General features: G+C 38.7%; 1 protein-coding gene across 1 annotated transcript in view; it reads right to left on the bottom strand.

Moving 5' to 3' along the window:
• Window positions 1–2,262: 2,262 nt before the first annotated feature.
• The window catches only part of LOC124774670 (ras-related protein Rab-40C), a 27,829-nt gene continuing 15,307 nt past the window's right edge, over window positions 2,263–14,784 (bottom strand). Inside the window, exons 3-4 of the mRNA XM_047249499.1 lie at window positions 6,344–6,566; window positions 2,263–4,019 (exon numbers count right to left, since the gene is read on the bottom strand). Of these exons, the coding sequence (XP_047105455.1) occupies window positions 3,685–4,019; window positions 6,344–6,566 (558 nt within the window). The 3' untranslated portion in view covers window positions 2,263–3,684. The remainder of the gene's footprint in view (window positions 4,020–6,343; window positions 6,567–14,784) is intronic.

Raw genomic sequence — 14,784 nt, 5'->3', positions numbered from 1 at the left:
TTAGCAGCCCCATCAGTCAAACAAATCAGTAACAGCTTGCACCGTACATGCTTGAGCACTGTCCCGCAAAATGATGGTCAGGTCCTTCAGAAAGTGTCATCACTTCTGTCTCTATGCTGTTCATTTTTGGAACACAACCTACGACCAGCTTAGAGACAGAAGTGATGACACTTTCTGAAGGACCTGACCATCATTTTGCGGGACAATACTCAAGCATGTATGGTGCAAGCGGTTACTGATTTGTTTGACTGATGGGGCTGCTAAGTGCTATACCACCTACTGCACTGCCCTGAATTAAGCCATCATGAGTTCAACTAGATTTCTAAATTGAAGGAAACACTTCACAGTATTCGCTTCAGAACTGTTACAAATTCATCGGGCAATAGACGGCGCCGCTCGAACTGTCAACACAACTGGCACTGCTAAGAGTATCCTATGACTTCCACATCGCTGACAATGGGTTATACGGTTATACACAATCCTGGTGACTACTTTGAAGGTCAGTAAAACTTCGAAATACGTATCTATTTTGTACGAGCTGTTAATAAATAGTTGACACTATTAAAGTTCCAACCCTCATATGTAGATTTTGTGAGGCAGGTATACTGCCTCGATAACAGTGCTACAATTGCTGTTAAAAGGATGACACCAACTACTTCTCTGAAAACTTGGATGTGTTTAACAGCACCACAGAATAAGTTTTATGATTATAATTAAGGTGATGTAGAGGGACATTTGTTATTTATAAGTACAGAATGTATGACAGTATTCTTGTAAGCTCTCACAAATTTTGTATTATAATACATAATCTCCACAATGTCAGTTTAGATAAAGTGAAGTGTCTAATGTAGATATAACTTTGTACAGCTACCTGCTGAAGAATATGCACACTGTTATTTAAGTTATACAGTGAAAGCCCCCCCCCCCCCCCCCCCCCCCCCCCCCCCACACACACACACACAACTGTAAGTATTCAAAAGGACATAGTAAAAATTATATTCCTTTACTATCCCAAATTTTTTTCCCATTGTAGAACTGTTTTAAAACTATGTCTAACCAAGACTAGTAAATGATGCAGCATTGACAATAAAGGTGAAGTATCGTGAAAACTATTAAACACCACACGAGATGTGTCTCAGGTTTATAACAGGGAGTGTGCAGATGTAAACTCTGATGTATAACACAGCTAATTGTAATTACCACATTTTTGTGCAGGTATCTACTGTTCAGTGCTTATTTTGGGGGATAGTCATTTATCCTACAGATTCTTCATCTTTTATCCTGGATCTTCCATAATCTTAACGATTCTCACTAACTTCCAAAGTAATATGCATAGCTCAACATAAATATTTTGTACTACCACAAGTAAAGAAAAGGATGCTTCACATCACCCAGATACAAGGAAAAGTAATGAATTTGGTGGAAATTTCATAATTAGTGACCCGTTGAACTGCCACAACCTGAATGATTAAATCTACTCAGATAGAGAGGGAACTGCAACAAAATAATAAATGCAAAAATATCTACTAACCAACCAACAGTAAGAGATCGCTAGCTTTGTGATTCTAATGTTCAATGAAGTGGCAAAATAGAAGCAAGAAAGATAGAGAGTTTAATGACCCACTGAGAAAGACAGCATTAGGTTGAATTTGCAAGCTTGCATATAATAAAAATGGAGAGGAAACTGGTCATAGTTTTCACAAGGAACATCTTCATTATACCTGATGTCATTAAAGGAAAGAATGGGAAACCTGACTCAATGAAAAACTGTAAATTGCTGGGTGGAACACCAAAAATGAAAGGAGTAAAGGTAACAACTAACAATATAATCAAGGCACTGAACTGTGGAAAAGCAAATGCTGTAAATTAAAAGCTAGAATTCCAGTGCCCATAGGAACTATGAGACTAACAAAAACAAATGTATATGCATACAGCTACATTGCGCTGATGCTACAGCCCTTTAAGGTTTTGAAAGCCTAAATTTGGATGAAGGACAGTCATTTGAACCACTGACTCCTCACAAAATTACGGAGGGATCAAAGGAAACAGGACAACGGGCAGAATCAAGATAGTGAGTGTAATTAATGAATTAATTCTGCACAGCTACAGACAGTATGGAAAAGGAGATTAACCATTTGGTCAGAAACCCATAAACCCATTATCTATAAAGGGGCACTTTTTTTTTTTTTTTTTTTTGCTAAGCAGTTTACGCCAAAATATGAGTACTTTAATAAAAACTGTATTTTCATAAAATATCGTTTGTTATGTACAAGTAAAACAAAACATTGTTATTAACACATGAATGGAGAATTGCCACATTTGGCAGTCATATCTACAAGGAAGTATTAAAGTCACAACACAAAATAATTCTTCCTTACAGTTTAGACATTGTTTATCAAAGTATGCACCAAGATTCTGGATGTAATAAATAATAAAACATGTTTAATAAGTTAAAAATATTGTTCTCCATTTTCATAAATAAACAACAAAACTGTACATTAGAAAAAATAATAAAAAACAAGAATATTACACAATATAACAGCTGGGCTGGAAGGGTTATGTACACAATGTGAAAGTGAAATATTTCACAGATTTTTATACAAACTAAAAACAGCTTTTTAAAAAGCACTTCTAATTATGGAAAAACTTCTCTTGCATTCATAAAAAGAGTGTCACTCAAACAAGGTAACATTGGGAAAAAAGAAGTCAATGTGTGACAGTTCATGTCTAATGTGTTTTATACATGCCCCTAAGGTCTGTTCTTCTCCACCCCCCCCCCCCCTCCCCTCGGTCTCTCCTGACTTCAAAAATCAAAGAACAGGAGAAGTCCAAAGTTATGCAGTGAAATTTTGTGACCCAGAAAACAGCACAGAATATTCAATTATAATATCAATATTTTTGCAGTAGACACATTTATAAGACACAGATCAGTAAATGTATCCATATACAAATAAACTTTCAGTAAGTCATTACAATAAAACAAAAATACCCTGATGATGTGAAAAGCAATTTCTACAACTAATATGGTAGTTAACACAGCAATGGACGGTAGTGCTCAAATATACAAATGCAAAAACTGTTACATGGATGGATTTTAAAAGAGGAAATTCTAAGAAACTTTCACAGTCTCATCACAAAATGATCACTCAAAACTGCACTTACATTCAATACTATACTTTCAGTTAAATAGTTCCTTATAAGCAAGATGTCTCTGGAAAAGTAGTAGTTACAAAACATACTCCCTCATGTAACATTTTTGTTAAAAAGAATCCCATATCAATATTAATAATCAACTTTTACTTGGTCCAAGAAGGGCATTTGCAGAATTTCTTACTTGATGAAATAACCATAAGAGATGATACTATCAGTGGAGACGTAAAAATCAGTTCAAAGGATAAAATTTCCAAAACATATCTTACAGATTTTTCTTTTCAGTAGTCACATTTCATTTAATGGAGACACTTACCACTTACTAAAACATGTTTACATTCAAAAATAATAAATCAATAAGGCAGATGGTAAAATCTATCAAAATCTTTCAATATTCTGAATGTATACATTATAAAATAGTGGGTACACTGAAATTACTACTCCACATTCAACACAATCACATACACAGTATAAAAGGACTATTTACAAGTTGTAGCACACTTCCACATACAATGTTCACAGATTGGGAGCATTTTATGAAATTATACAAGAGTTGCGCCCTGTACAACTTGTTCGTGTTGAGTCAACTCCTGGTGGAGAGCCCATTGATGAGGAAGGAGAAGCTATTCCTGGAGAAGTGCCAACCACAAACTTTAGTTTTTTGTGATGGGATGAAATAACACCCTTGCTGCCTCCTAAGCTTCTGTGATTTAACAAGTATCGATGTTGCATTGATGTTGTTGTGTAAGTTGTCATAGCATAAGACTTCAGATGTGATTTGACAGATGTTGGAAGTGGGAGCTGATCAATGCTGTAGACAGTCGTTCGAGCCACTATAGCACGGCAGCATAGCTCCTGTAAGCTTAGAACTGAAAGACAAATATTTCATTCTTAGCATATGAATGTATTACAATTGAAAGTCGTAATATTAGTACAGAAAATGGAAAGTCTACTTACCAAATAACAAAGTAAAAATGATTGGACCTTGGCTCTTATGAGCACAAGTTTGAAAATGCTGTTAAGTCTTTCAATTTCAGAATTTTCTCTTTTGGCAGGGTAATTACGAGGAACATGAAAGGGACAGGATATATGCACCTACTCCAGTGGAAAGGTAAAATCTCTTCAAACAATGCATCAGGCAGAACAGGGTTCAGGAAATGAAGAGGAAGTAACAGCCAAGATTAAAATTAAAGTGTGCAAGTAATCATGAGTTGTATGTACTTCATAAATCAAAGATGAGAGTTAAACATGAAGGAAAAGCCTGTGGTGAATGTATAATGCATTAAAGTTCAAATTAAAGAAACGTGAATCAAAAATTGTTCTATGCAAAAGATAGATGGAAGGGAGCAAGAAAAAAGTTCAACATAAATAAATAAATAAAAGAGAAAAAATGGAAAGGGAATCAACCCTTTGCACTCAGTAACTCAGACACAGGGCATCTTATTTAAATCACCACCTCCTGGGTAGTTAGCACACCACACAGAATTGCTCGAGTCTCTTTGTGGAACAAATGAGGCAACTGACTAACAGTTACAGTATACATTAAAACAAAAAGTGCACTTTAATTAAAATCTATTAACATAAGCATTACAGTACAAAACTCTTCATTGTGTGACATTTTATGAAACTGTTCTGGCTTGTCTTTTTCCATAGTTGTTTAACTTGAACTGTTTACAAGTGAATCACTGTCATCAAAATCTTTGTCACTCTTGTTACCATTTAGACATTCCTCTAAAAGCTCTACAATCTCTCCCTCAGAAATGCGGTGTGGGTGAGGAACTAGCCATTTTGTGCCAGCTAACTTGAACATCATTACAACCTTTCTTGTCATACAGCTACTACATTTTGTCACTGATTTAACAAAGGCTTCCTTAGAGGGCAGTATTATGCACCATTGATGCCTTTTACAGTCAGGTTCGACAATGGAGCAAGTGAGTGCTATGAAAAATCATGTCGAATGAGGCTCACAGTCGGGGTGGAAAACAAAATACGCAATGCCGAGCACCACTCATATTTAGAGTGGAAAGGGTTAAAGGGCTACAGATAAACTAACTTCACTGGAAAAATCCCATATGATGTTGCTAAGTGTTTTGACAAATATAAATATGGTGGGAGTATATAGTCCTGTCCTTTCAGGCGTGTCTGATCATTCCCCGTAAGTGGTCCCCAGAAATCACAGGAAATTTAAATCAAAATGATCAGATGAGTATTCCAATCTGTACCCCCCACAAAACTGGTCTCTCTCTTAACCATCTCCTCTATCACTTCAGTTAAATGGCAACAATTTTAATGGTGATGCCGTTGGGCTGGTGAAAGCAAATTGCAACAAGTGATAGAATTGATGAGTCAGTCAAAACTACTGGCAGAAATAAAAAAAATATATTCTAAAGGGTGACAAATGCTTCAGTGCCACTGCATTCTTTACCTCTTCTCTGAAGAAGGTATGAATGTTTTAACACTTGTCAGCTTTAGCTTCCATTATTTATTTTTTATGATACTCTTTTGAGGGGAGGAGGGGGTGTGAGCCTTTGCATTGTCATTAATGAGATTTTCCCCTCCTCCTCATTTTACTTGCATTTGTTTATTGATGACAGCTGCAATTCTCTCTATCTATCTCTCTATCTCTCTCTCTCCCTCTCAACATTTTCATGTAATTACTGTTCTCAGATTTTGTAGGAAATAAGACCCCAGTTTTGAAACTTTTATTTCTTGTGGTTATTTTCGTGTTTGAGAATAGTAAGTCTTTTCACCTTTCTATCCTTTTTACCTGCCATTACAGTGGGAAAATAAATAAAGTAAAATGAGAACAAACAACAAACCAGGAAGAGAAGGGGCGAGGGCAAGGAAAGAAGAAAAAGAAATGGTAGTGATCTCACAGTAACATTATTTAGTAGGAAACAAGTAAAAAGTCCAAAACTTGGTATTCAGGTTGTACAGCCAAATACTGAAGCCAAATTCTATAGCAGAAAACACAATGAAACAACTAAATTACTATAATCCATTTTTAATTGATTACCAAAGCAGTAGCTCAAAGTTGTTTTCCAATTCCAATATTCACTCAAGTGTATATATTACATATGCAATTTAAATAATTTTCACAGAATTCAATTCATCTGCACCTACATAGTATACAACTCATTAAACAAAACTTATTGACTGGAAAATGATAAAATTATACAAATTAAAACTATACCTTTATTTGATCGCCACAGTCTCTCCATCCCATTACGGTGCAAAGCCATTCGAGAAAGCTCACTGAAACTTTCACGAATGTTGAAATCACAAAGTGGACTAACTTCAAAAAATGCCATTCGGTTTTTTGCTGCATAAGCTTCTGCATCCCTTGCATCCACTTGTCTTTTAAATTCCAGGTGAAGCCTGTTGCCAACAAGTACTTTTGGAACACCTGGAGCATGCTATCAACAAAAATAAATTAATGAATATCGACTGGTATGAAATATTTCTGCAACAAGATAACAAAAAATAAACAAAACAAAAGTAAGGGCCACTGATGGATATTAAATATCAATAAGTTGGGTGACAAATGGGAACATTGTAAGGGATTACCTATAGAGCGTTCAATCTAATTACATGTGACAGTATGCTGTACAGTCATTTAATGCTGTTGTTATCAAGTAGCATTTGTTGCATTGTGTCCATCTACAACCTAATACCGATTTCATAAACTTTAATAATTTTGAATATATTCCGCTTAGCTTGGTTCCAATACAGCTACGAAGGTACTCTGAAGTTTCTTAAAAACAATTCACTTTTGTAAAAAGCATGGGCTACATGTTCTACAGTTCTATTATGTATTTTAATCTTCCACAGAATGGTATGTCACATATTTTTGATGCTCACAACAATCCTGGAAACTCAAATGAGTCATAATCAATACACCTGAATATAGGGGTCACGAATTTTAAGAGTAGCACTCAATCCTGAGTCAATTCTCACTATTGAATAAAGATGCACCATTTCATGTGTATAACACAAGTAATGATTATAAGAGATTAATGGACACAAGAGAGGTAGTTACATCAATACCATTCATATCTGAGACAGACACCTCAAATTAGTGACACAATGAATTAAAATGTCTCTTATATGTTATAAAATTGTGGATCAGAGCATAAAACATCATTAGGATTGTTTGTTAACCAGTGAACATCGCTGTCAGCTTACTGGCTATTGTCTCTGGAATTATTTCCTTATTTTGTTTTCTTTGTGATGTTCCCCCTAACTCCAGATATCCTGTGCCACGATCTTAACATGGATGTCTCACACCTCTTCTGCATTGTGTTGCACTACCCATTCCACTGGATGATCACTACACAAAGTGGTTAAGGCACAGCATTGGGAGAGAACAATTATCCCCCCCCCCTCTCTCTCTCTCTCTCTCTCTCTCTCTCTCTCTCTCTCTCTCTCTCGTGTGCGGTGTATGAAAAGTTTTTTTTTTTCATAATAATTAGTCATTTTATATTCACTTATGGATACAAGCTTGCTCTACACTTTTTCTAGAGTTGTGGTCTTCAGCTAAACACATCCATGCTCCTCCCACATGTTTTCTAATGTCATCCACCCACTTTCAAACTAGTTGTGGTCATCCCTTCTTTAAAAAAAAAAAAAAAAAAAAAAAAATGCTGGGATTCCTGCATAAAACATCTGTTGTCCAAATACTATGAGCCTGGCTTCACGTCCCACCCATGTACATTTAATTTTCATGACAGTCAAAATTATATCATCAACTACAGATTAACACTATTTTCATATTAAAATTACTGTTATTTTTTGCAGAAATCTGAGGTGAAAAAACGTACAGTATGTGTGAAACTATGGTCCAATCTAACAGAAGGCCCTAATCTGATCTGGTGGAATAAATATTTTACTCTTAATTTTAAGGTCTATTTTCAAACCTTCTCTGTTAAGTTCTTTTACTCACAGTTGTAGTTTATTTGCACTAGAGGCAATCATCTACCTATATACCCCACAAGGAACCATATGGTGCAAGGTGGTGGGTACCTTGTGCCACTATTAATCATTCCCTTTCCTGTTTCACTCATAAATGGAGTGAGGGAAAAATGCTGTCTATATATTTCTCTATGAACTCTGATTTCTCTGGTCCGCCCCGGTAGCTGAGTGGTCAGCGTGACAGACTGTCAATCCTAAGGGCCCTGGTTCGATTCCCGGCTGGGTCGGAGATTTTCTCCGCTCAGGGACTGGGTGTTGTGTTGTCCTAATCATCATCATTTCATCCCCATCGACGCACAGGTCGCCGAAGTGGCGTCAAATCGAAAGACCTGCACCAGGCGAACGGTCTACCCGACGGGAGGCCCTAGCCACACGACATTTCCATTTCTCTTAGACTATCTTCACAATCCTTTCGCAAGATGTACACTGGTGGCACTAGGATTGCTCTCCAGTCTGTTTTAAATGCCAGTTTTCTAAATGTTTTCAATAGTATTTCACAAAAATAGTGACTTCTTAACTCCAGGAATTCCCAACTGAGTTTCTGAAGCATACCTGTAGTACTCGTTTGTTGAATGAACCTACCAGAAGCAAAACTAAAAACATGTCTCTGAATTGGTTCTAAGTCTTCCTCTAATCCATCCCGGTGGGGATCTCAAACAATGGAGCAGTACTCACGAATGAGTTGCACAAGTGTTCAGTATGCTGTCTCCTTTACACTGACTTGGTAAAAGTCATGGGATAGCTATATGCACATATACATATGGTGGTAGTATTGCGTACACAAGGTATAAATGGCCCGTGCATTGGCAGAGCTGTTATTTGTACTCAGATGATACATGTGAAAAGTTCTCTGATATGATTATGGCTGCACAATGGGAATAACAGACTTTGATGGAGCTAGAACATGGGACATTCCATTTCGGAATTTGTTAGAGAATTCAATATTCCACGATCCACGGTGTCAAGAGTGTACCGAGAATACCAAATTACCTCTCACCGTGGACAATACAGTGGCCAATGACCTTCACTTAACGACTGGGAGAGTAGTGTTTGCATAGAGCTGGCAATGCTAACAGAAACAAACAATGTGTGAAATAAATAAAGAAATTAATGTGCGATGTATGACAAACATATCTGTTTGGACGGTGTGGTGAAATCCGGCATTAATGGACTTTGGCAGCAGATGACTGATGCGACTGCCTTTACTAACAGCATGACATCGCCTGCAATGCCTCTCCTGGGTTTGTGACCTTATTGGTTGGACCTTAGTCAACTGGAAAATCATGGCTTGGTCATATGAGATCCAATTTCAGTTGGTAAGAACTGATGGTGGGGTTCGAGTGTGGCACAGACCCCATGAGGCCAAATTGTCAACAAGGCAATGTGCAAGCTGGTGGTGCAACTGGAAAATCATGGCTTGGTCATATGAGATCCAATTTCAGTTGGTAAGAACTGATGGTGGGGTTCGAGTGTGGCACAGACCCCATGAGGCCAAATTGTCAACAAGGCAATGTGCAAGCTGGTGGTGCAATGGCATGGGCTGTGTTTACACGGAATGGACTGGGTCCTCTGGTCCAACTAAACTGGTCATTGACTGGAAATGGTTATTTGCAGACATTTATGGACTTCATGTTCTGAAGCAATGATGGAATTTTTATACATGATAATGTGCCTTGTCAATGGGTCACCATTGTTTGAAAACATTCTGAACAATTTCAGCGAAGGAACTGGCTACCCAGATCGCAAGTCGTGAATCCCATCAAACACTTATGGGACATAATCAACAGGTTAGTTCATGCATGAACACCTGCATCCGTGACACTTTCGCAATTATGAATGACTATAGAGGCAGCATGGCTCAATATTTCTGCAGGGAACTTCCACCAACTTGTTGGAATCCATAGTTGAGATGGTGCACTATGCCAGACAAAGGAGGTCCAACACGATATTAGGAGGTATCCCATGACTTTTGTCACCTCAGTGTATAACTTGGCTACAATTTCCTAGAATTCTCCCAATAAACCAAAGTCAACCATTCACCTTCTCTACAATAGACCCTATGAGCTCATTCCATCTCGTGCTACTTTGCAACAACAAGACTGTGTCAAGCAACTCACCACTAGTACTGTATCACAACACTAAAGGATTATTTTTATGATTCACCTGCAGTAACTTATATTTCTTGATTACAACAAGCTGCCATTCACCACACCAAAAAGAAATTCTATTCAAGTCATCCTGTATCATCCTACACTCACTTAAAGACAACACTTTCCCCACAGACTACAGCACCACCAGCAGTCACAGACTGCTGCCCACCCTATCCATCAGATTGTTTATGTATATAGAGAACAAGAGCAGCCCTACCCTGGGGAACTACAGTTAACACCTCTGTCTCCAATGAACACTCGCCATCCATGATAACGTAATGGGTTCTCTTACTTAAAAAATCTTCAAGCCACTCACACCTAAAACTTACAAAGAGTTGAAAAATATATTCCATATTTTAAGAGGTAGTAGTATGGAGCAAAACAAGACAAAAAAGTTCAGTAAAAATGGGCTCTGGAATGCATGCCACAAGAGCTACGAGCTCTTGATCATCGTCACTACTGTGACACACATCTCTCCGATTGCAAGCTCTTTGATATTATGAATGAGGTACAGAATGTAGTAAACAAATGAGGGCACATTCCTCTATTACTGTTATTGAATATGGCATGCAGTAAACATCTGTTAGTGCTGTTACTGTAAATCTTACTCGCAGTTCTTGGTGCGTATAGCGCATGCAGTAGTTCTAATGAAACCAGTTTGTGTTTGATAAGTCTGGGAACTGCTGTTACATATTAGTTCCCATCAAATCACTTGCCTGTCCTGCTAGTTAGTGGAGGTACCGTTCCAACAATGGCACGGGATGTTGTTCATGCATGCTGGAGCACCAGCTCATTCTCCTGAAATGTCCAAGAACACCTCACACACGCAATTAATAGGCAATGGATTGGTCAGACAGATCCAGTACACTGACCACCTCATTTCCCTAATCTTAGTCCCTCAGATTTTTGGTTGTGGTGAAGCTTGCAATTTCTGGTGTATGCAAGGCCCACTGAAGAGGTATAAACACTACAGGAGCACATCTCAATGCCTCCCAGGGCATCTGTAACAAACCTGGTGTTTTCCAGGGAGTGCGCAATTCCCTACGATGCCTGAGAGGAGCACGCTTTGCTATGAATGGACACTATATTGAGCATCTCCTTTAACGATGCTTCGTAAGTGCAGGTCATATGTAATAGCACGCACATTACATTAAACACTCTGCTGCTTCACAGTAACAGAATAATGTGCTCTCATTTGTTTACTGCCTTCTGTAAATTGTTCATAATAGCAATGAGCTTGAGATATGTGTTTCACAACAATGAAGGTGAACACTTACTTGTAGTTCTTACAGTAAGCATTAAAGATTCCATGTTTACTGGACAGTTTTTCCTTGTTTTGGTACCCACTACAATCTCTGAAAATAGGGAACACTTTTTTTCAACGCCTTATATACAAAGGTGTTTCAGATGTGTTTCACTAACACACTTCTTCCTCTTTTCCCCACATTAACAATCTGGATTGCAGAGAATAAGTGTTATGGCGTTTTTTTCTTTTTCTTGACCACCTTTCCAATACTGAATTTCCCAATATCCTACTCAAGATTAATGTAAGTTGTAGCACTGAATTAAATGTCTTGTTTCTCGAAGTCTGTAAGTGATTACGAAAAATTGTGTAATGTCTGAAATAAATAATTCAGATGGTAAATTTAAATCTTACAGTCAATAATTATAAGACATACTAAGAAATCAGTTAAAAGAATGGGTATACTTTCTTATTAAAAGGAAACACTCAAATAATAAATGACAGTGAGATAGCCAACACAAATAATTTATTTCCTTGTCCAGAGCTATATTGAACAACAATGGTGACAATCCATCTCCCTGTTTAATACCAGTCTTGATCTCAAATGCTTCTGACAGTGCTCCTCTGAATCTCACCCTTACTTTTGTGTCTGTCAGAATTTCTTTTATGAGTTCTTGTGTAGTCCCATCACGTCCTCTCTTCTTCAGGATCCTAACAAGAGTCTGTCTGTCGATGGAGTCATATGCCGTTGTGAAGTCCACGAAGGTTATTACTGTCTTTTTGTTTTTTAAGGCCCTATGTTCTATCAGTTGCTTCAGGATAAATATCTGTTCTACACAACCTCTTCCCTTCCTGAATCCCACTTGCTAGTCACCAACTGTACTTTCTACCTGTTCTTCTACTCTGTTGAGCAATAGTTTTGACAGCACCTTGTACCCGATCTCTAGTGGCGATATTCCTCTGTAGTTGTTTGCATCTCTCTTGTCCCCCTTCTTGTGTATTGGTACTACAATTGCATTCTTCCATCCTTCTGGCAACTTCTTTGTTCTCCAGATCTGGTGAATTATGTTGGTCATGTTGTCTATTGCTTTGTTGCCTCCCCACTTTATCATCTCGGCTGCTATACCATCTTCTCCAGTTGCCTTATTATTCTTCAGATCGCTTATGGCATGTGCGACTTCATCCCTGGTTGGAGGGTGTGGCTCTCTCGCTTTTGTGTCAGTCCCCAGTTCCAGCTCTTCTTCAGGTGGTCCACAGTTCAGCAGGTCGTGAAAGTGCTCTGCAAAAATCCGACATTTCTCCTTCGCACTGACAGCCAGCTCCCCTTTCTTATCTCTTATGAACAGTTCTCTACCCTTGTATCCAAACAGACTCTTTTTGATTTTCCCGAAAAATTGTCTGCTGTTGATTTTCCTGAAGTTGGTCTCAATCTCGTCCAGTTCCTGCTTCATCTTCTGTCTTCTGGTCCATCTTATCGTTCGGGCTGCTTCCTTTCTTGCTTCTAAGAAAACTTCCCATTTTTCTGGGTCCTTCTTGCTGCTCCAGTCTCTCCAGGCTTTCCTGCGAGTCTCTACCGCTTCCTCACATTTCTTGTTCCACCACCAGTGCTTCCGTTTCTTTTCTTCCTTTCCCCATAGTTCAGCCTGTTTTGCTATATTTCGCTTCATATCGTCCCATTCACTGAATGATTCAATTCCTTCCTCATATTTGGATCGATTGTGTCTTAATTTGTCTCTGTCTACCTTTATGTTTTCTGTTCTTCTGTGGCAGTCTGTCCCTGTTTGGAATCCAAAGGCACTTAACTACTATAAGATAGTGATCCGATTCTATTCTTGTGTTCTTCCTGACCTTTGTGTTCATGATCTCTTTAGCATTTGTCCAGCTGATTGCTATGTGGTCAATTTGGAATTCCCCAAGGCGGGTGCATGGGTTTGCCCATGTCTTTTTCTCACACGGTTTGGCCCTGAAGTGTGTTGTCATCAATCTCATTTTGTGTTCTCGACACAGTTCAATTAGCCTTTCTCCATTTTTGTTTGTCCACTGGTGTGCAGGGTACTCGCCCATTACTCCTTTATGTTGCTTCTCTCTTCCAATCTGTGCATTATACTCTCCTACTAGTATATTTACATGTCTATATTGTATGTTTTTCGTGTATCATCTAGCCCTTCCCAAAAACTATCAGCAACTTTCTTGTCTTTCCTGTTCTTGTCATTTGTAGGTGCATGTCCATTTATTACTGTATACTTTTTGTTCCCTGCTTGAAAAGTCAGTGTTGATATCCTTTCTGACCTGCTCTTATTTCAGTTATGCCATCCTCGTATCTCTTGTCTACTATGAACCCTGTACCAAAGCATCTAGGTGCATGTCTTTCGTTTCCCACTTTAACTCCTGGTTTCCCCTTCAGTATTATGAAGCCTTCTGACTCCACTGTGTCTTCGTCAGTGTATCTTGTTTCTTGCATTGCTAATATTCCAGTGCTTCTCTCTTTCATCTCATCTATTACCTGTTGAAGTTTACCAGTCTTAATCATTGTCTGTACATTTATGGCTCCAATTATGAAAGTCTTTTTAGTTTTAATCTTCTTTGAGGTTCTTGGGAGCTCCGACTCTTCCCTTATGCACTTTTTGGCAGGTCCCCCAGAATCCGAATGCCTGCTTGCGTCGACCTTGGTCAACAGGGGATTGTCCCCCTGGGGTAATCTCGATTCCATAGTGCGATCCATTCCATGAGCTAAAATTTTTTTGATGGGACAGCTCATGTCCGTCCAGTTATACAACTGAAGTTGTTAGCCCCAGAAGATGTGTTCAGGCTGCCCCTGACATGGGGACACAGACGCCTTTGGTAGCAGCCCCTAACATGGAGTACCGCCGCTACCTGATATGTTTCAGTGGCTCTTCCCCTCTCTCTGCCGTTAGGAAGCGACGTTCCTCTTCCGCCTTTGAGACCGTTGGTCGGGCTTCACCTGTAACCCTAGGTAGGGGCCATAACCGGGTGCTACCATCCGAAGCCAGATGGACCCAGGTTGTTTTCTTTTTTTTTTTTTTCTTTTTTTTTTTTACAAGGTACAAGGTTGTTACTCCTCCCCCTCCTCTTACCCCATGACTTGTGAGATGGGGCCCCAGGGCTTGGGACCGGCAATGGGGGTAGTATGGACCAAAACAAGACAAAAAAGTTCAGTAAAAATGGGCTCTAGAATGCATGCCATAAGAGCCACGAGCTCTTGATCATCGTCACTACTGTGACACACATCTCTCTGATTGCAAGCTCTTT

Source organism: Schistocerca piceifrons, chromosome 2 (genome assembly GCF_021461385.2).
Source record: "Schistocerca piceifrons isolate TAMUIC-IGC-003096 chromosome 2, iqSchPice1.1, whole genome shotgun sequence".
Classification (NCBI taxonomy): Eukaryota; Metazoa; Arthropoda; class Insecta; order Orthoptera; family Acrididae; genus Schistocerca; species Schistocerca piceifrons.
Note: the sequence above shows the minus strand (reverse complement) of the source record. Positions and strands in the feature narration are given on the sequence as shown.